General features: G+C 42.9%; 1 protein-coding gene across 7 annotated transcripts in view; it reads left to right on the top strand.

The window, feature by feature from the left end:
* The window catches only part of ATP2B4 (ATPase plasma membrane Ca2+ transporting 4), a 165,964-nt gene extending 143,463 nt beyond the window's left edge, over positions 1-22,501 (top strand). For 4 of the 7 annotated variants that reach the window (XM_081914550.1, XM_081914547.1, XM_081914548.1 and 1 more), the window contains one exon: positions 12,832-22,501. In XM_081914550.1, coding sequence (XP_081770676.1) covers positions 12,832-13,137 — 306 coding nt within the window. In that variant the 3' untranslated portion in view covers positions 13,138-22,501. Of the gene's footprint in view, positions 1-3,560; positions 3,760-12,831 lie in introns of all 7 variants that reach the window. The other 3 variants (XM_081914552.1, XM_081914551.1, XM_081914553.1) reach the window with 2 other exon arrangements.
* The last annotated feature ends 566 nt before the right edge of the window (positions 22,502-23,067 follow it).

Below are 23,067 nucleotides of genomic sequence, written 5' to 3'. Positions count from 1 at the left end.
CCGAAAACAAGGTTACAATAGTTGTGCAGACACTGTGACTCCAAGCACATTCTTAGATTCTGGATTCTTCTCAAGGAAGTGGCATTCACAGAACAGAAGTCAGCTGCAGTTTCATGTTTAGCAAAGGTTGCATCCACAATACATCAACTTTCATAAGGTGCAAGGACTGGCTGATTATTAAAAAATACCAGCAGCAACATCCATCTTCTTGAGCTTGTATAACCCAGCCTAGATTGTTGCTTTAAGATATTCTTTTAAGAAGAATATAAGGAAGGTTAGCTCCACTACTGCCTTTCAAATGAAATGGCTCTGACCTCACTTTTTGGGCTGTTTTTGCATATTGGGGTAATTAGTCATCTCAAGGCCTTGCACTATCCTAACGAAGCAACCTCATGCAACCAGCAATCATTACCAGTCTTAGACCCCACCTGCATTTAAATCCAGTATCATTCCACTTTAAACAGCCATGGCTTTCCCCAAAGAATTCTGGGAACTGTGTTTCATTAAGGGTGCCAAGGGTTGTTCGAAGACCCTTATTCTCCTCAGAGAGCTACAGTTCGCAGAGTTTCGCAGGATAATGGATTGACTGTAATACCTCTCTGAATATTGTAGCTCTGTTAAGGTAATAGGAGTCTCCTAACAATGCTCACACCCTTCACAAACCACAGTTGCAATATAAAAACACAAAATACATACCATAATAATAAACAAAAACAATAACACCCCCCCACAATATATATATATTTTTAATGGTATGATATTGCTATAAATATATAGGGCAGATGGGATTTTTTTTGTCATTACTCTGAGTTCAGTGATGAGAGTTTATTCCTGGGGCCTTCCTAACCACTGGTGACAACTCACTGTTGCATGATAGTTATTACCATTATACTAGAGATGCTGATATAGTGTCGCATAATCTTTATAAATCACTACCCTGGGCTCCTTTGGGAGGAAGGGTGCGATATATGTTTAATAAATACAGATGAGGCGACACTAATTTCACTGCTTTCTTCCTTCTGCCTGCCAGGGGATGCACTAGTATTTAAAAGCCAAATCTAGTGTATGGTGTATCCCAGTAAGCAGGAGAGATTGATGGGGAAGATAGAGCCAAAGGAGGAAGGAACAGAGGGCATGTTGAGGACTGAGCTTTGTGGAATGGAGGTCCTAAGTTAATGCTCAGCCCTTTCCTTTTCATTGTATGCCTTGAAAAGTCACAGAAATTTGCTATTTGTCCAGTTGCTTGCCTCCACGATAGGAAACCAAGCCCTTGAAGGAGGCAAAATGATCTTGGGTTAATGTCTGCATGAGACCTGGATATGAGTTATATTTTACATGTATTTTACCATTGTGATCTGTGACCACCTGGAATGTGGTTCTTTGTACTGTGCATTGTTTTAAAAATATTGTTTTGATCCGCACACCCAAGTCACATGCAAAGGATGAAATGAAGACCGAACCTACTGAGTTTGCCAAAGGCTGCATGTGGGCATACAGTTTGACGCAGCATCTAGTTGTTTAAAGTTCTGATGCTGCCTTGTATCAAATGGGCAAGGTCACTGTTGCATGTCACTCACTGCCTAGGATGTTTCACTGTGAGTTCCAAGGAATGCAAAGACCCATCCTGGGTCAGATTGCACATCACTTGAGGAGAAGTGTCTGTGTTTAGTTGCCTGTGCTGGTCCACAACAAAGTCTTCAGAGGGAGAGCTGTTCAGTATCATCAGAAGTGCTCCTCTCTGTACTCCAGACATGGCAGATGATGGTAGGTACAACCAGACATAATATGGTATTGCAAAGTTTCCTGAACTGTAAGAAACCCTCATCAAGCCAATAAGGAAGAAGTGACCACGTCCAGTGTGTGAAAGAGCTGTTTCACTGATGGAGCTTTGCATGTTCACTGAATGGACAATGCTGCCTGCTACAGCCAGCACTATGCAAATGTGAGACACCTTGAGTGGTTGTGGATTTTTTTTAATGTGTGATATGTAATGTAGATCTAAGCAAACAAGCCTTGAACCTGGAAACCAAAGCTCCTGGTAATGCAGATTCTCCTGTATCTGTCTTCCTTTGGGAAAACAGTGGGGATTCTTTTTACTGCTTGCATGATTAACCACTGAAACAGTCTGCATCCAGGATACAATAGCCACAGTTATTCCCTTCTGAGCAAAAGGCATTTCCAGCTGAGATAGAATGACTTGCCAGTGCTTAGAGCAACCGGAGGTTGTACCAGTGCAGCAGCTTTTTCTGCCCTTCCCTTTCCAAAACCAGGAATGATACAAAGAACACTTTCTGCTCTTGTGATACCTCTGCATGCTGCTGTGCCCTTTCTGCTTTGGGATGAATGGACAAGCTGCTGCTGCAATTAATTCCAGCTTGGTTGTTATGTGACTTGTTTCCTAATGTTGGCCAAACAAAATGACCCACCCTGATTCAGGGCCTGGACCTTGGCAATAAGCCTGGCTGGCACACACCACTCCTGGTTAGAGTTTTCTGCTATTGGCCCTTAGTGTCCCTTGGTGACATTTAGAACCCACCACACATGTCAATGTGCAGGCTGCACTTTTGGGTCATTCAGACTTCGGCCTTCATGCTCCTTCTTCCCGCTGCCTTTATATAAGATTCCCACCACCTGCCGTCTCACCTACACATTTAAAATCAGAAGTGGTTTGACTACACCAGAGGTGGTAAACTTGTGGTCTTGCAGATGTTATTGGACTCCCATCAGCCCCAGCCAACATGGCCAGAGTCATGGGAGTCATAGTTCATCAGAGGTGCCCCATACCTGTTATAGTCAAATGCATGTGATGAAACTCGGGCAACACCTAGGAATAGTGATTTGTAGCAGAGTTGTGGTGTGGTGTGCATATAAATATGCTTAATAAATTTGTCTCTCCCCTGCCACTTCAGTTACTCTGCAGATGCACATTTATCCTTTGCAAAATGTGTATCTGGAGCTCTGGAGAGGGGGTGGGTAAGTCGCTTTCGGATAAATTGAGGCAGGACTGTAAGAGGCCAGGGAAGAGGTTTTTTAATACTTACCTAACAAATTTATACCCTGCCCATCCATGTAAATAATAACAATTCCAGGGCAGGCTACAGGAACCAGGCTTAAAAACAACAACAATACCAACAGATGGAATATAAACACCATAATAAAAGTAGGAGTTAGGCTTCCCTCCTGCAATTTCTCCACTACACATTGCTCCATCTCGACACTCCACGGCAACCAATATGCAGACCTGCAAAGTTTCATTATATGCATTTGCACATAACATGTAGTTGGACCCTAAAATACTGCACCGGCTGCAAACACAGGAATAATTGGGGGAGAGAAAGGAGATGGCTGGGAGCTCTTGGCTGAGGGGCTCTACGTTTTGGATGAACTGCTGAAACTGTTTACGGGGATGTCTTGGGTTTTTCCTCTTTCCCCTTCCACTTTGGTTCCTTACTGTTTGTATCTGTATCCTTTGTCTGCCCGGTTTCCCCTTCCAACTCTCCCAGTTCCTTTTCCTCTTTTGAATGTGGGACAAAGCTATCTTACTCTCTGATTCTTTGCAGATGGACGTAGTTTACACATTCCAGACCGGCGCCTCCTCTTTACAGGGAGCCCTCAGGAGACAGCCTTCCATCGTGAGCCAACACCACGATGTAAAAAATGTTTCTAGCCCAACCCATGTAGCTCTTTCCTCCGTCAATTCCACTCCCACCACTTCTGCTGCTGCTGCTGCTGTTGCTGCTGCATCTCCTCCTGCGGGCAGTGAGTGATAGTCTATTCAATGCATGACTTCCTAATAACCACCAAAGGGCACTCGCACAGACCTAACCAAACCTGTTCTCTTTCCCTTTTCTTTTAACCCATAACTTGATTCATGGTTTCTTGTCTTGAGAATTGGGAGGAAGTGCGGGAAAAAGCCATTCTGTTTATATATTATATACAACTTTTTTTAAGCTCTTGCATCTTTTAACTTTTAGTTCTTTCTGGTTCTTTTTTCTGTTTGTTTGTTTTTATCTCCTACTCTATTGCAACCTTTTGTCTTTCTCCTCCTTGCAGGACTGAATTATGACTCCCATATTTGGGTACCCAGAAAGTTTGATGCTCTAATTGGGGGACAGCAGAGGGGAGGGGTAGTTTAGTTATCAGCCACAGCTAAATATAGAGATGGGCAAATGACTCTGTCTTGCTTTCAACAGGAAGTGGTCCTGCTGATATTATTTTCCTCCTACTCTCATCGTAATTTCATAGAATTAGTAGAATTGTAGAGTTGGAAGGAACCATGAGGGTCATCTAGTCCAATGCCCTGCAATGCAGGAATCTTTCACTCAACTTAGGGCTTGAAGCCATGACCCTGAAATTAAGAGTCTCATGCTCTGTCAACTGAGATATTCAGGGATTAATTGAAAGCAGCATTTGCCCTTGAAGGGTTCTGGAAGGCTTAGGCTACAATCTTGTGCACATTTACTTGGTAATAAGCCTTATTGCACTCAATGGAAATTACTGTGGAATAAACATGCTTCAGATTAGGCAGTTAGCACCTGACTCTTATTCAGATCAGGAGAAGGTCTGAGGGTAGCAGGCTCAGCACCATCAGTTTCAAGATTTTGTTTGGTTCTGCATCAAGGCTAATATTATCAGGTAGGACTGATAAGGTCTGCTGGTGCTGTTGAGTCCTTAGGCACTTCTGAGAATGATAGATCAGCCCTCCTCTTCTATGCAAACATCTCATTCCTTTTTAAAAAAAAATAGGGGTGCAAATATAATATGTTCTGTCACCATACAGATGAAGCATAGCATAGATGCTCTTGATTTGGAGGAATCTCTTGCAATCAACACTGAGCTATTATTGGGGTGGGATCTCAGTCATCTAAAACCGGGAGCTTGTATTAGCACTCTATAGCATATCATGTAATCTGTGTAAAATCCACAGCCTTTTAGTTCATGTCAGTGTGCCTGCTGGTTCACAGAGACTTCTGTGGGTCTTCTGTTTTAGTTAGACTTCCAAGCCAGACTTAAGTCCTTTATTGAAGCTAAACTTTGTGTTCTGCTTCTACACTGGAATAGACTTTGCCTGTGTGCACAAAATTGGGTGGCTTAGTTGTTTAGAAATTGGATTTCTACAAATGCAGGCATTGGTCCAGTTTACATATTGCAACAACCCATAAATGATTTCCTATGAATGCACCTTTCTGGGCATGAACCCTGTCTTAGCATTATGTCCAAACCAGGGATTATGGTTTGTTACAAAATATATATATATAGTTGATCCAAGAACAAATGTTGGTCTCCCATGGTTTGTTGGGTGTGAAAGAAACCACAATTCCTTGTTCAGATGTAACTCTTAAACCCAGGGATCATGGCTTTTTTTTTCTCCAAGTGAAAGCAAGGAGGAGCAAAGTGACCCAGATTGGTGTGTTTATGGTAAACCAATAATGTGGTGTGTCAAAGAGCACATTAACTTTTCCTGCACAAAGAGATGGCAGGTGTGAAAAGATGGTATACAAAATAATATTTACATAAAACAGTAGTTACTAATTTTTCACATTCATCTGGGGCAGTCATTTATGTGCTTTGTTGTACTATAAATAATATAGATATATTGTCCAGAAAGGTTATGTTTAATACACACACACACACACACACACACACAAAAGTCTATGCTTCTAGAGTAGCCTTCCCCAATCTGCTGTTCTCCAAATGTATTGAACTACAACTCCCATCACACCTGACTGTTGGCCATGCTACCTGAGGCTGATGGGAGCCAGAATCCCAAACAAAAGTCTGGAGGGCACCAGGTTGGGGAAAGCTGATTTAGAATAATACTTTTTTTGTTGTTGTTTTCCCGTGTTAAGAGGTGCTGTCCAATATTTATTGCTCTCCAGCATTTATTTATTTGCTTGCTTTAATCTCCTTTCTTTTTGACCAATGTTTCAAGGAGGAGAATTTTCCTAATCATTTACATTTTGCACGTAGCCAACATTGACATTTTTATTTCTATGCATACACCAGAGTTTCTGAAGAAGCGCAGCTGTTGCCATTTACTTATCTATATGTGCATCCATGTAATAGTTTATTAAAAAGAATATGCTCAGGTTATATGCATCACATTCAGCAAAAGAAGCTGCCAACAGTGGGGTTTTCTCCAAGCACACAAAATATTACTTCTTAATTTTTATCTCATTGAAGAGGGCTTGATAGGAAAAAGAAAACGTATCATCTGAGCGGATAGCATGGTTTCTTGTTCTATAACAACTGCATCAAAAACTATCCTTTGCCTTTTTGGACTACCTATGCAGTTTCCTACTTGATTTCTGCTATTCTTTAAAGCTACATCTCTCTCACTCTCTCCTTCTTTCTCTTAATACCTGGTGGAAAGTTCTACAGTGTTTAAAGTCACCAGTCCCAAAATGCTGTGTTCGTGAAGGCTGATTGGTTTAGAAAAGGAAGAGCTCATGAGTACATGGAAAGGGGTGGGTGGTGTGTCCATATCTCTATGGTTTGCTTATTGTAGACCGTGTGAAAGGATTCCCGGTTCATTTCGAGAAAGAAGAGGTAAGATTCTAAAGGAACTATGGCTTGCCAAATGCTCAGAAGGTAGCTAAAGAACATATATCTTATTTCCTTCCACTCGGAAGAAAGAGGGAAATGCCTGTTTTCACCCTATTTGTTAATAACCCAGCCCTGAGCAGACAGCTGCAGAACTGAATCAATTAGCATAGACCACATTAATTGATTGTTCTCTTGGTGATGGATCTGATTATTACATGTGTTACAAAATACAAAACTTCTTTTCAGGAAGCTTTGCTGTGTTAGCCTTTTTCAGTGCTTTTTTTCCCTGGGGGTACACAGCGGTACGCATACCCCTAAATATTTTGTGAATCTAAGTTTGGCCTCATCGAGGGGCAGTATTTCAATATGAGTAGGAAAATGAGAGTACCCCTAAACATTTTTTTAGGGAAAAAAGGCACTGGCCTTTTTAGAGGTTCCTATTAGGACCAAGTGGCGACGCAGGTGGCGCTGTGGGTTAAAGCCTCAGCGCCTAGGACTTGCCGATCGAAAGGTTGGCGGTTCGAATCCCTGCGGCGGGGTGCGCTCCCGCTGCTCGGTCCCAGCGCCTGCCAACCTAGCAGTTCGAAAGCACCTCCGGGTGCAAGTAGATAAATAGGGACCGCTTACCAGCGGGAAGGTAAACGGCGTTTCCGTGTGCGGCTCTGGCTCGCCAGAGCAGCGATGTCACGCTGGCCAAGTGACCCGGAAGTGTCTCCGGACAGCGCTGGCCCCTGGCCTCTTAAGTGAGATGGGCGCACAACCCCAGAGTCTGTCAAGACTGGCCCGTACGGGCAGGGGTACCTTTACCTTTACCTTTATTAGGACCAAAAGGCAGGAAATAAATAATTTGATACATTTTCTACCTGTGCTTCATCTGTAACATGCACACCTTTGGCATAGGTGAAGTAAAGTACTTTACCCTCTGGCATGTACTAGGCCAGTGGTAAAAGATGCAGAATACTTCATTTTAAATATGGAACCCATGTAGGGAGGGAAGGAGGTCTGAAGGTTTGTAAGAACCTTTTATTTTAATGTTTGAAATAAAATGTAGAAAACTATGTAAAAAAATTAAATTAAAGATGTACTAGGCCAGTATCCCAGATTTTTCCATATCAGTTAGTCTGCCAGGGAACAATAAGTTGCCATGTCACTCTACATGAACTGACTGGGCAGCTTAATGAAGCTGTGTGAGGATATTTGGTGTGTGTGTTTTAAAATAAAAATAAAAATTGAAAGGCAGTCTGAAGTGAAAACCCTTGTCCTTGAGGAACTTTTCCTTTCTACTATTATAGAACTACTCAAGCAGGTGGACTCAAATAGACAGCATGTAAAGCCAAACAAATAAAGAGGTCCCAATGGCTGTGGATCCTAAATTTATATAATTTACTGTAATGTTTAAAGTAAAGGTAAAGGTATCCCTGCCCGTACGGGCCAGTCTTGCCAGACTCTAGGGTTGTGCGCTCATCTCACTCTATAGGCCGGGAGCCAGCGCTGTCCGCAGACACTTCCGGGTCACGTGGCCAGCGTGACAAGCTGCATCTGGCGAGCCAGCGCAGCACACGGAACACAGTTTACCTTCCCGCTGGTAAGCGGTCCCTATTTATCTTCTTTCACCCGGAGGTGCTTTCGAACTGCTAGGTTGGCAGTAATGTTTAGTCAGGGCTTTTTTTCAGCCGGAACTCAGTTCCGGAACCTCTCAGGTGGGCACCATTGCTATTATAAAAAAACAAGGGAGGCATTCGTGGTGAGTTCTGGCACTCCTTTTTCTAGAAAAATAGCACTGGCTAAAGTTAACTTTATGATCATTCGTTCAAGTTCTTGGATAGAAATGGGTTGTTGTTTTTCAACCACTTCTAAAAGGTCATTGTGTACTCCACCACCCCATAATATTAAAAAGAAGAGGAGCCTGCATGCAAAATGCATGGGAGTGTTGAAATGAGGTCTTGGTTACAATAACCTATTCTCAAAAAGTAACGGAAGTGCAACTGAAACTGCAGGAACCAACAGCTTCAACATTCCTGGTTCTGAGTGATCTAATAACTAAAGCCACCATTGACTTTAATTATTCTGGTACTATTGATCAAGCTCTGTGTCCTTTTGCTTGTAGTAGTTTTGGTGCCCACCCCCCACCCTTTTAGCCATCAAGAGAGTTAGAGGAGTCCTACCGTATTTTTCGTCCCATAGGATGCCCCGTCCCATAGGACACACCTAGTTTTTTTGGGGGGGGGGAAATAAAGGGAAAAAAAATTCCTTTATTTCCCCCCCCCCCAAAAAAAAAAGCAGGTCGGGGAAACCGAACCAGGTCAAGGAACAGCGGGATGGCGGCGCTGCGCCTCCCTGCTGTCCCCCGAGCTTGTGGGGCTGGCTGATGTCTGTCCGGCGCGAGGGGCGCACTGCTTCAGGGCGCCCTGCCCGTTGGGCGGCAGGCTGCTATCCGCAGTGTGGGGAGTCCTGCGGGGAACTCCTGCAGGGCTCCCCAAGCTGCGGATGTATGCCCGGCGCGAGGGGCGCTCTGCTTCAGGGTGCCATGCATGCCGGGCAGCAGGCTGCTATCCGCAGCATGGGGAGTCCTGCGGGGAACTCCTGCAGGGCTCCCCAAGCTGCAGATGTCTGTCCGGCACGCGGGGTGCTCTGTTTCATGAGTTAGGAAGGTAGTTTCTCCACTATGGTGAGATGTGCTATCTTTCTTTTTACATGTCAAGATTTTGTTATATATTTATAGCTCTTTGCCCATGAAACTGACCCAGGTCTGCTTCAGGTGGCAGAGGAGGATAAAAGGCGAGTGTTCCCATAATGAGCAAAGCCAATTGAAGGAGAAGAGAAGCCAAATGTGGCTGATCTCTCAGCTGAACTAGTGGAGTGGCCCTGCTAACCTTCTGTTCCTCCCTCTTCTGCAAACTGATAGGTGGTGGTGGGCCTGCCTCCCTTCACCCCCTCCTTAGTAGCCAGATGGAATGGCTGCTTCAGGTGACCAAAGAACAAAGTCATCTTACTTTTTAATAGTGTGGTTATGGTTATTAGCCATGACAGCAGAATATGTCTCTGGTTGTGTGATCTTGAGAACAGTCAACAGGTGATGGTTGGCACAGACTATGCCATGCTGCTCCAGCGGAGACTGAATGCTGGATCAGGACTGATTCAATGAGGCAGTTCTTAAAATCAGTTTATACTCAGAGTAGCAATCCTGAGGCCATGACCTTACAAGCGTCATTCAGTGGACAGTCTATCCTTGCTGGCCATTTATTTCCCACAGGGGTTTATGTGCTCACTTTGCACAACAGATAGCATGATTCAGAGTTACTTGTTGCAAAGGTACTGTGACATTTTGTTGTGATAAGCAAAACATTCAGCTGCAACATAGCACAGAGAACCATTCTGGCAAGACGCAGAACTTTGCAAGGAATACAAAATGAAGTTGGCAGCATGAGCAAACACGAGCGGAGTCAACTTGAGTTCCTTTTAGTTCAGAAAGAATGATAGGGAAACCTGATCCTGGCTGAATAAGGAGGCCAGTCTGAGGAATCTTAACATTCCTCTACCTGCATATAACATCTCTAGTATTTGAACTCAGTGCAGACCAAACTGCTTTTGATTTTGTCAGGAGTTATTCAGTTCATTAAAATAAAAAAAAGGTTGGAGTATCACCTTCCATTCGTTGGCAGCAACAAAATTCATGAAGGTCAACAAATGCCTCTTCAGGTGTTCAAAGTAATATGTGAGGAGTCAAACCAGATGAGGGTGCACAGAACCCAGAACCAACACCTCTGTGTACCAGCCCTGCCCTGCCCTCTCCTCTCCTTTGCATAGTTAGTGCAGGGGTTGAGCGGAATGCAGTTAGACTGCTCCCCATGACTGGGCATCCTGTACAGTAGGAGTTCCTTATCAGAGAGAGGATTTCCACTGCATTCAGCTCAACTCTGTTAGAATTGCCCTTTAGATCTTTGGCACCAAACACATGGTCAAGAGAAGAGGTGGTGTGAGGGGTGCATGCACACCTATTTCAAACGCCTAAAGAGGGGCTAGCATCTTGAGACGAACCGGGACATAGGAAACAATTTGGTTCAAAGGTGCCATGTAGCTAGGCTCAGGGCAGCATATTTCCCAGCCGTATCTTGTGTGCTGACCCCTCCTTCCCCTCAGCAAAGTGCAATAGAGAAATAGCAATGGCGAAGCATCATATGGGAGGACGGTGTTGAAAACTCCTGCAAATGCCTTTCCCACCACAGCTATATCTCAATCAGGTATTTCATTAAGCAGAGATGCAGAACCCTGGTTTGGGCCACGGTGAGTTCTACCTGTTGTACCTCCATTAGAGCCAGCCCCTTCCTGGCACCAGTTAGGAGAGGAGAAGCAACAAGCAGTATTTCAGTACACAAAGCATTCAGCTATGTATAGCTCCAACCACAGTTCAAGTTGCATTACCTCCTGTTGTATAGACCTCTCACACATGTAAGATGTATTAATTCAGTGGTCTACGACAAATGTTTGAGAACACTCTACAAAGCTTCCCCCCCCCCCTTCATAGTGTAAAAACTTCCTTTATTTAGAGATCCAATGGTGAGAACCGGAAGCATAACCTACATGTTAATAGCAGATAAATGTTGCTTCCATTGCATTCAAAGTTACAAACAACTGTATTTAAAAGAGGGAGTGGGGATTCCTCCCCCTGGTTAATAAATAGGTAGTTCTTTGGACCTGTTATTAATTAGAATTTTTTTAAAGGTACTAATTGTAAGCTATCTCTGCATAAAATACAAATTACATTGTGATATATTATACTGTTGGGATGCATTTTATGCATTATGCTTTGCGGAAAGTAATATACTTATTCATATTTCATACCTATATGATTAGACTGCGGAACAGCAAGTTCTGATCATCACACTTCCATGTTTGTGTTGGTTTGTCTGGGTAAGCGTGACTTTCACAAAAATATGCTTCATCCTGTAAAGGGAAGATGTCTCAACTCCATTGTTCTGGAAATGTGATTTGCACTTTACTCATGTGACCGAGCAAACTGTGATTGAAATGGGAATTGGAGGGATAGGAATGCCCTGAGTTTGAGTCTGAGATTTTCTAAGCAGCCAAAGGAAATTAGCATTGACATTTCGCTACCAAATGTGCTTAGAGCTACAGACATTGCCATCTGTGTAGAAGCCTAGTTTCTTAGCTATGTTTGGGAGTCGAAAGTTCAGTTTTTCTTTCTTACCAAGACTCTCTGCACCAGAAAAGTCAGCTGGAGAAGAGATAGTCTAGTCTGTGATCAGCCAAAATTGCCCATATGGCTACACGCTGAATGTCCTTTCCTTGGGCTTTTTTTTGGGGGGGGGAGTTTCCACGAACCAAGAACACTGAACTGGCTCCTGTACTGAGCAGCTGGATGCTAGCGAAGCATGGGCAGGGGAACCGTGGCCCTCCAGCCATTGCTGAACTCATAACTCTCATAAGCCCCATCCAGCAGAGCCAATAGTTAGGAATGGTGGGAGTTGTAGTCCAATAGCATTTGGAGGGCCACAGTTCCCCACGCCTTCAGAGCTAGGTCTGCAGTTAGTAATCGCTGCCAACTGCAAAGCACACTGGTTCATAAGATGGTTCTGGAGCTCCTGCAGTTTAGCAGCCTTCACCAGGTTAACTCTTGCATGCGCACTGGTACATTAATTATTATCGGCATTCTGCTTGGATTTGCTGCAGCACACGGTCTTGATCAATTTTTTTGGTGTTTGTTTGTGGGAGAGAGACACATTCAGCTAATTAATCTTTATAGGTTTGGGAATTTAAAAGTGACACCATCGCTTCCCCGCCTAATTTCACCTTGAAGCAAATCACACTTTGCAAGAGTACATGTCTTAACTTGCCACTTTGAGCTGTTTTATTGGGGGTATTTGTTGTTGCTGCTGCTGAACACATAGACACACATTTGAGAATGGTTGTGCTTTGAATGTCCATGCATTTCAAAGCTATTGTCTTAGAAATGTTACATGTCTTTTCTTGCAGCTCCTGAAGCTTCCTCATAGTTGGTTGCCCCATCACACGCATAGTGCCTGACCTTTGACCCATGTGGCCATTCTGGTTCTCCATAGGTCCTCTTTTTAAGATTGATTTTATCCTTTTTTTGTTGAAAACTACTATTGTTGTTGTTGCTGCTGCCGCTGCTGTTCTTGTTTTTCATTATACCTGTTGAGTTCTTCTTCCCCCTGAAGTCCTGAAGAGCTCTCTCTGGCCACCGCTCACTTTTGTGTTTTTGCTTGTTTGTCTGTTTTACTCCCCAATCCCTCTTTGATACAGATCAAAGTGGTGAATGCGTTCCGTAGCTCCTTGTATGAAGGCCTCGAGAAACCCGAATCCAGAAGCTCCATTCATAACTTCATGACTCACCCAGAGTTCATCCTGGAGGAAGACGAGCCTCGGACCCCATTCCTTGATGGCACTGACGAAGACCCAGAAGCTGAAGAACTCAAAAAGCAAAGTGAGGAGAGCCCAGGCGAGTCCTCACCCCTCAACAAAAATAACAATGCAGTGGACAGCGATACAGCTGAGGACACCATTCCGGAGCCAGAAAGCCCTTTACACAGCTTGGAAACATCAGTTTGACCTCTGAACTTTGATCCTCCTCTTTCTCCCTACCCTCCGCCCCCTCCATGCAACTTAGACACCAACATCTGACCATACACTGCAGCCACTTCCTGTTAAGTGCTAATACATATATGCCTATTTCCTCCTTCTCTCTCTCCTCCACCCCCATTTATGAGCTGCAGAAACCACAGTACCACATGGCTAGAGATTTGCTTCTCAACCATTATTTTCTCAACCATTATTTGAGAGAGTTTCTCAGGAGAGAAACTGCCAGCTTTGATACGTCTTGTTCCTTCAAGTTGGGTTCCGTGTGTCTGTAACAGTCACTTTCCCTTGTTGAAGTTGCATGCGTGAAGAAACAAGGTTCAGATTCTCTTAAAGCAGCTGTGTGTACAACGTCAGATGGTGCAGTTGTGGGGATAGCTCTATTTTATGTGCAGAATCTGAATCTTAGATGCCTCCCTGTGCCCTTGTTGAGAAGGGATGGGCACTAAGAGGATGCCATTATTAGAGGGGGATCTGAATCAGGTATTGGACATGAAGGTGAACCCAGTCTTCCATTGGGGGGAGGGGAGAGGGAATGGTACCTGATTTTTACCATTTTTCTGTTTGTGTATTCTCTCTCTCTCTCTCTGTTTCCATGGTGGTATCAATCACCAGAGATAAGAGTGACTTTTAAAGTCTTTAAAATGTCTTCTAAACAATGTGGCTTGAAGAAGGCCAAGCAACAAGGAGTTATGAGAGCACCATTTTCTCTGAGAGAATGAAACATGGCCTCTGGGGGAAATGAGTTGTATATGAATTAAGAGCAGATCACATAGGCACTCTGTGTTAGATGAGGTGATTTCTGTTCAATTTGACTTTAGGGTTTTACTATTTTGACTCTCAGATTAATGAAGTCATTGGCCCTATAAGGTCAACATCCCAATTCCACACCTGATGATAATAATAATAATAAATGATCCCAAATAATGTTGCATGAGTCCAGGCCATGGTCGCTGTATACTTTCAGAAGGCTTATTATGGGAAGAGGGATAGCTCCTCAGACAGTGCAAAATGTGAAGAAGTTGGGCCAGGCCAGCTCTAGTAATGAGCTGTTACTACAGCTTCTCTTGCATTTTGTGTGTTGAAGAGCTAACAGTGTAACAGGAATGTAAATGCCTTTGTGAAATTGCAAATGACTTGGAGTTGGGCCTAGTTACATCACAAAGCACCTTCCTCAGTTATAATTTGAATGAGGCATAGCAATACGGCTTCTCCACATTTCTCATTAGGAGTGCCTTCCCTTTTCATTTCACTGAAACCGGCCTGCATCCTTTCCCAAAAATTGATGTTGTGGCTTAAGCTGCCTAAAAATAATAATATTTTTTTAAAAAAAATGCTGGAGAAGGTAAATCAGCTCTTGCATTGAACGAGGGTGGCGTCATCCTCATCTTAGCACACATCTCCTAGTATTAAGATGCTGGTCGGGCGACAGCCTTGCAGTGCGTAGCCATATGGGGCACTTGCTGAAACTCTTCAGAGCATATCTCAGTGAGGGCCAGTTTGTACGAGAGAGAGAGAATGTAAAGCATGGGCATCCACAGTTTTAAAAACCGAGGGCAAAACTTGGTGTGATGGGTCACCACAGAATGCTTAACCTGGGAAGTGCTGCCTGGAAGCAAAGAGAGAGCCTAGTTGCTTGTGCCTGTATCTCCTTTCTGGCCATCATCCCGACGTTCAAAAGTGTACAGCTTTCCTTTGGAAGAACGCACAGCAGAAACTCCTGTGCCTTGTCTAAGCACTGCCCAAAGCACCGCCTGCCATGTGGGGAGACGGTACTTTGCCAAGAGATAAGTGTTCCTTAAAGAAACAAGCAAAATGAAACTTAATTGAGTGTTTTGGTTTCATTTTTAAACTCAAAACCCCTTCGCCTTGCGGGTTGATTCCTGAATTCCATTGCAAGTTTGAGGTAGACCTGTGAAAACCCCTTCGCAGTAGATCTTCTGTTCTAATGCTGGTGTAAAGAGGACTTCAGTGCTAGGCACAAGGAGCTGCTAATATCTCGGGGGGTGGGGTGGGGAGAAATAACCATCAGTGACCATCTTAATTGCAAATAAGGCACCATTCCATCCCCACAACCCTTGTTTTCCTTCCAGATAAATTCACTTCCATTCATCCGAACATCGGGAGGAATTTAAAGAGGGAAACTGCCATCTCTTGCTGCGTGACCTATCAAACAAGACTAAGAAAAACTTTTGTTTAGTTACGTTCTAAAGATTACATTGCTTCAAAGGTCATTTTTCTATTTTAAAAACTTGCAAAAAAAAAAAAGAAGTGGTGTTATGCGCTTGCATAAATATTTGTGGGAGGGGATACTGATAATTTTTTTGCTGTTGTTTCTTTGAGATTTTTCCTTACCTCAAACATGTTTTGGAAGAAGAAAACGTGGCCCTCACAAAGTCACTCCCAGAGATCTGTAATTGCCCGGTGTGGTGAGGGGGTCTGGCCTACATTTTAGTCCTTTGTTTTTCTTTTTGTGTGTCTAGCTTCCTCGGGAGGGAGGGGCAGGTGGGGAAATAATTATATAAATATTATGCAAAAAATATATAGTTTTCTTTAGATCAGAAACAGATATTTTTAAGTCAGCCATATGTATTTTGTTTAAAGGAAACAGAACTGCTGAGTTATGTCACTGCAGTGGAATGTAGTCACATGGCTGGCGGTTGGAATTTAGTGATGGGCCAGACTCCAGTCGGCTTCCTTTTCTCTGAACAGCCATCTTTGTACTTAAAAAAAAAGAAATCAGTTGTGTTATACAGAAATGTTTTTTATATAAATTATGTTGATATGGCTGGTTGCTTAAAGTATAAGTGTTTATTGTGCATAACATTCTTAATGTAAAATAGGTTGGGTTTTAGTTTTTTCTTTCTTTCCTATTTTAGTTTCATTGATATAACTGGCAGCAGTTGGCTGGCTTAAGTTATTCAGGAACTATAAAAACAAACAAAACATGTGGCCGAGAAAGAGTGCTGAAGATATGAGGCATGAGCCCCAATCCACAGTCATGTAGGAATACACACACGCACACGCACACACACACACCCCAAAATGAATGGCCAGCATTTTGGGCTTCCACGGCACGGATCACCTGCTTGGGGGATGGAGGGGCGAGGGAGACCACTACCACCACCTCCCCAAACAGTTGAACAGCACTGCCAAAGGTAGACTGCACCAGCCACCTCTTAGCGGAAAGATATGTAAAACCAGTTCAACAAAGATCAGCACCTGTTGCAGGGCTGCTGTTGTTTTAAGTCCACAAGGCATCCTTTTATGTGCATTTAGATAGCATCCATGTAAGGCAATCCATGCACCGAAGCCTAGTTCTGTGTATGATCTGCCTTTCGGAGATGGGGATAGATTGCAATTTCTCTGAAACATACCATGAAGGGCGGGAAGATATTTGCTGCCAATCGAGTGATCCTTAGGGGGTGGGGATAATTCAAGGTTGTGCCATGCCAGACAGGAAATGAGGTAATATCCTGTGATGTGTGTTACTTTGCCTTGGAATGCTGTGTTGTTGTTGTTTTATAAGAGAGAAACAAGAAACCCTGGACATAATTTTGCATCCATTTCTTAATCGTAGGAATTTATTCTCTTTTTGTTAAATAAATTGGCAGATTGGTACCAAAGACATTACATCACTTCCTGTGTGCAATGAAGACTATCCATTTTTAGGAGTTAGAATTATGTAATTGGTTATTTTTATTGAGTCACACAGGGATCTGACTTAATTTTTTTCAAACGTTTTGTGCAATAAGTTTTAAGATAATATTATTTTAAAACACAAAAAGACAACTACAGAAGGAAAACAAATCTAATTGTAATTTTAGCCATGGGCAGTCATGAGCAGACATCAGTCTTGCTTAAGGGCAAATTTTCCATTATTACTAGAATTCTCTGCCTGTGTTTTCACTTGCCTCTTCTCTTCGAAATCAACACAAGGCTCTATGGTGATGGAGCTGAAGTCCGCTGAAGACTCCTAATGCCTTTAATTTTAAATGGCCCACATCCCAAGATCCCCTTCATCCACCGAGAGGATCTGTGTCCACTCTACAGCATCTCCCCCTCTCCATCCCGGTCTACTCTTCCTTTTGGTTGAGGTTAAGACAAATGCTTGGGTGCAAGCCTGATCACAGCCACAGTTTTAAAGAGGAGCAGGGAGGTCTTGGAAGCCTAATGCCAACCATCATCTTCTCTTCACACCTGCTCGAGAGGTCACCGGTCAAGGTTAACTCTGGACAAGGGCTCTTCTTCCTCAGCAGAGCACCTTGATGAGGACAAGCTGCCTGCACCACTGAGGAGAGAATATGGCTACGATGAGAACTCTCTCTCTTTGTCTTGTCCACTCTGCCTTTAGAACACCTTCAATCATATATTGGAAGCAATGTAGCTTCCACGTCGGTCCTTCTCACACTCTCTGCGGTCATGGTAATAACCCTACTAACCAAAAGGGGCAAAATCTGCAAATTCATGTGCCCTTTGATGAACCCATGGCTAAGACTACTTGTTTGTTTTTTTCTGCCCATGAATAAATATATATACAGTATTGGAATAGATATTTGTGTATATATTTATTTGAATGAAAAGGCTTTTCTAAAGAAGCATGCAGATTAGAATTTACGTTTTTTCCCCTTTTTTCCAGTAACTAGTATAATAAGCACTGGTATTTTTGTATAAAAAAAGAAAAAAGACAAAACAAAAGACTGAATATTATGTGGTATGCATGACATAAACAAATGGTGGTTTCAAAGCAATATGTACCCTGATGTGTTTGCCATATTCTAGAGTCCAGCTTAAAGTGCACCTGATCTGTAATTGCATTTTGATATTATTTAATCTCTATGTACAATGTTTTGCATGTATTTATATGGTTCTTGGGAAGAATTTTTTGTTTGTTTGGGGGGAGGGGTAAGGAGGGAGGGATTGGAATGATTGACAATGAGCTTCTTCCAGAACATTTGAAACTCCAAGCAGAGGTAATGCTGATTGGAACCATGATGGGGAAATCAAGCCAATTTTTTTTTCAAAGGTGCAACAGGCGGGGAAAGGGATAAAAGTTTTGAACTAATAAAGCATTTTTTGCTGTTGAGCAAAAACAGTGCGTGAGTGCGTTGAGAGAATAAACTGTGCCCACTTGTAACCGTGATGTCTTCAATATATGTCCCACCAGTTTTTGAAGTCACTGATCATCTACTGAAGCTGAGATGAAGGAGAACCTGAAGGAATGTAAAAGCTTGGCTTGGAACAAAATTGTAGTGTGAAAATAGTTTTTAAAAAATATATATAACTAAAATTGATGTGACGTTTTCAAGATCCAGTGTGCACAGCTGCACAAAACCTCTGCCACTTCTGTCACCTCTTTGCAAGGTCCAGAAAGAGCCATCAAATACTAGCCAATGCAGCATGCCAGCACAGAGAGAAATCCAAATGATCATTTATTTCAATGGGCGAAAGGCAGCATGCAGTGCTTTGCAAATGGTGGATTTTTAATCACAAGCCCACAAAGGTGGAGAAACAACATGGATAATAAATGTTCTTAACACAAGGCAGCAACTTCCTCCAGTTACAGCAGTTAAGATCTGTAAACAAATAATAAATCAATGTTATTTCTAGCATTTCTTATCCTTTCCAAGAAAGTACCACAGAAGCAAAAATATAATGCTCCTTTTCAGTAGGTTTGTTGAGTGTAAGATGAAAAGATCAGTTCATATATTACACTTGTGGTTTGAGCACTTTGAAAGCATGTTCTTGAATCAGGCATTGAATGAGCTATCATGCACTTATCACACCCTATGTTTCATCATAAACAACTTGGCAAAAAGTGTTCTGATCATTCTCCTTGAGCCACAATACATTTTCATGATGCACATATGGTGAAATAAATGTATGTCCTTCAACTTCCATGGGGCACCTGCTAAAAGTGGGGTGTCTAAAACAATCCGCACCATTCAGCAAAATGAGATGCAAAATGTCTTCAGTCTATGAAGGGTATTGTGCTCCACCACATTTCTTTAATAGGAAGAATAAAAAATCTCTATTACAGCAAACATTTGCAACTTTAACATCTTGCTTTTCTTCCCTCCTCTCTATTCTATACATGACAGCTGAGTAGTAACTCCAATTCTGCCATTAAATTCATTGGGACTTGCTTCCAGCTAAGTGATTGTGGGATTGCAGCTGTACTCCCCTTCAGTGTAAGCAGGATTACTTCATAGTGCAATGCAATGGTTCAACAATGCAGCTAAACCTTATAGGTTAGTAGCAAAAGAAGCTCCCACATTTCTAAACCTAACTAGTGAGAGAGGATATATATGTTTTAAGAATCCAGTCTGCACCCTGCTCATACTGGAGGAGGGAGTGAATTCTGCATCTAGGAGAATTGTGCTCTGAAAGGGCAAGATTCAGTGGATCAGGCAAGCTAGAAAACTTGTCTGTTTCGCTTAATTTGTATTTTATGATCAAACATTTTTCATCCCAAAAATATTGTTGGAAGCAAATCCCCCAGTTTATTCCAAAACACATTTCTTAAGTCGACATTCTGTGTAGATAATGGAGGGGGCTTTGATCAAAAGCTCTCCATTTGGATAAGGAACAACTGCAAAAAGTTTATTTTGTTTCTAATAGTGACCTAGAAGTGAAAGTTGAGCAGGTGTTTCTCCTTTAATCGCCTTACCGCAACAGGAGGCAGCACCTGCTCAAATTCAGTTTCTTGAATGAGGGAACTGAAGCCTTGCTATTAAGTCTGGGAAATTATAATAATCCTGCTACTTTCCAATTTGTTGGTGGTTCCTGCTTACCAAGCGCCATTCTTGAGGTTTCTCAGCAGTGTGGTTTAAATGAGACTCTGGATGTGTGAGAAAAGCCCTTGCCTATGCAGGGCTTCGCATAGCTTGTTGGCCTATTGAAAGCAGTTCTCTGCTAGGGTGGTCAATTGTGGAAACAAGGCCCGTCTCCTGCACCTTTTAGAGCAGGAATGTCATCAGGTGCTGTTTGCATGATAAGTTACACCTGATGAGCTTAGCTCTTCAACAGCACTATTAAAGATGAGGGAGCCTGGGGCTCTTTTTGGATTTAGCCACTGGATTCTCAGCCCATGCAACAGATTCAGCAAGGGTAGCATTTACACAACAACACAGACTGCTGGCATTCACAGGTAGGCTCATGGTTTTAAATGTGCTGAGGACCATAGAATCCTGCCCAGGGTTGTTTTGCTTTTGCGCACACAAAGTCTCATTTAAATCAGGCCAGGATAATGCTAAAACGAATGGTCAAGTAATGCTAATGGAGAAGTTTGCTGTTTTGGAGAATAGGGAAATGTGTTAGTGTGATCTCAGGCTGGGGAGAGAAGCAAGCAGGCCTGTGAATCTCCAAAGGGCCATGGTTTTCTTTGTATGTAATTCTTTGTAATAATATCCCTTTGTGATTAAAAACCTGAGCCAAATAAGCACTTGGCAGAGAGCAGGATGATTGCAGGGTCACAGGAAGGTCATCGTTGCTTCCAAAATTGAAAGTGAGATACAGATGTTATAGCTGAGCAGTTTCCTATTATGGTTGTTTTTCCTATGCTGCCATACAATGATGCCAAATTACTTGTGGTTGTTGGACTTTCCTTTAAAAGAGCAGATCAATTATTTACCTGATCATTGTCTGAATTCTGTGGCCTGTGTGGTTCTTGTTAGCGTGTGACCTGTGCTCCTTTTGTGCCATAACCTGGTAGATGTGAAAGCTGCCATTTTTGTGCCTTTCAACCAGCCCACCACTGCCCACGCTCCCTGTTCCATCATCTGCTGATGATCTGCAGCTGCTCTTTCTTGACAAATGAGTGATAGAGGAACTTTTGGAGATTTCAGGTTACAGCCACTCCCAAGTAATACTTCATTGGCAATCCTGGGACCAAGATCTATTAGAGACCAAAAAAGAAAGCCCTGTTCAGGCATTCAGTTTATTATGCACATGAGTCTTAATGCTGCCTTTCTGTCATGTCACTGTTTGCATGCATGCTTCTTTCCATGAGCCGAAGAGCAAACGCATGAAGCGGGGAGTCTCCTGCATTTGTGAAGCTTCTGCATGGGATTTAGGACCCTGAACAATCATGCACACAGGGTGGTCTTCACTGCAGAAATTCACTTTCCAACCTTTTCAGCATTCTTGGGAATGGTGACATGACTGCAGGAGCAGGGTTGGCCAGCAGGTCCCTGCCTTTTTCACACAAGATAAGCCTAAACAAGACTGCAGTAAAGGCCACAGCATCAGTAGTTGGCTATATGCTACGGGCTTCATCAAACATTAGCAAGTATAGTGCAAGTTACAGATACACGTGTCCCTGCTAGTGTTGCCGCATAGGTGTGCATTATAGGTATAACAGCTAGAGGACTCAATGGCTCGTGTTTTCCCAAACTGCAAATTGATGACAGCCTGAAATTAGATGAAAATTTCAGATGGATAAAGGAATTCTTGGCAGACTATCCATCTTAATGGGATTAGCCCGGAAGTTCCTTTTGGAGGTTACACAGCAGCCTGCATAGGGGACTTCGGATTCTTTCTAGAAACTCAAATATTACAGGTTTTGATGGGATAAATCTCATGTTAGTTCATGTGAACAGGTTTGTGAGGAATAGCCATAAGAGAACCAGATGAGTGAGAGTGAATACAAGAGTCCCCAGTCTGAGCAGAAAAGTAGCTGGGCTTTTGGGGCGTCCAGATCAGTTTCAAAGTAAACCTCTGGCACCCATGAGCAGGCAGGAGTACATCCAGCTCAATGTTCCACAGTGAATCCCCAGTGCAAGTTGCAGTTGCTGCCTTCTGTGTCGCCAGTTTGCGTGAAGTCAATGTTGCTTCCCTTGGCCTTAAATCCTATCATTCATTTTGGCCACAATACTTTTTTGTCTGAGTGGGTGTGGAATCAGACTCCCTCCATCCTTTCAAAAAACAGTCCAAAATCTTTAGGGAGGCTAGTTTGTTGGCTGTTTTGGGGCCTTGCCCACTTTCTGAACAAGTCTGTTGGCTTCATGATTTCTAGAAAACTGGATTGGGATTGTTTACTCAGGCTATTTGCTGCTTGTAAACTGAGAAATTGGACCCAGCAGATCACTGCCTCAATCTATTGGCAAAAAGAAAAAGGAGAAATACAGTAAAACAATTAAAAAGCGTAAACCAAGCAAAGCCTCAATAGATATCAGTGCCGAATATTTACTGCCTCTTGTCTTCTGTGTCTGTCGCCGTCATGTGGTCCTCCACAGTCTGTCGCTGACAAATCCAGCCTGCGTGTGTGAGGCCATCCGTTGTCCATGGGCAAGCATTTTTTAAAAATTAATTGTAAATAAAAAGAATCAAAAATGTGGCCCATTTCTTCTGCTTCTTGGTATGTTTTGCGTCTCCAGCTGTGTCAAGTTGTGAGCTTTGAGGGGAGGGTGGAAAGGAGTAAAAATGAAGAGATTGTTCACGGTTAGTTTCTGGCCTTAAATCTCACAGTCCCAAAGAACTGAACCATGTTTGGGAAGCCTGAGGCCCCACTTGTGCCCCCTCTTAACTCACCCAACGTTGCTGGTGGTGGTGCATTTGCAGATGTGAACACAACTAACTGTTTGGACTAACATATGAAATGGTCTGGCTAAATGGCAGTGGAGCCACTCCAGTATGTAGTAAATTGCTTGAGATGTTCTGCTCATTTGACCTCATACAACTAATGCTGCAGCCAAAAACTTGGTAGTATGGTAGAGTAGGGGTGGGAGAGGTAATGATTGCAGAATAGCCAGATGAGAAATCTAGATAGCCTGATGGGTAATACAATTAGGTGAATAGGGAATGCATGAATTCCTTTAAATATCGACAAGGGTTAAAGTTATGTGGCACCATCCCAGAGTTGTCAATTGAACCTAATTGCACTTCCTCCAAGGTAAGTGTGCT

The sequence above is a fragment of the Podarcis melisellensis genome (assembly GCF_964234715.1).
Source record: "Podarcis melisellensis genome assembly, chromosome: 6".
Classification (NCBI taxonomy): Eukaryota; Metazoa; Chordata; class Lepidosauria; order Squamata; family Lacertidae; genus Podarcis; species Podarcis melisellensis.
This window is presented reverse-complemented; position numbering and strand designations above follow the sequence as displayed.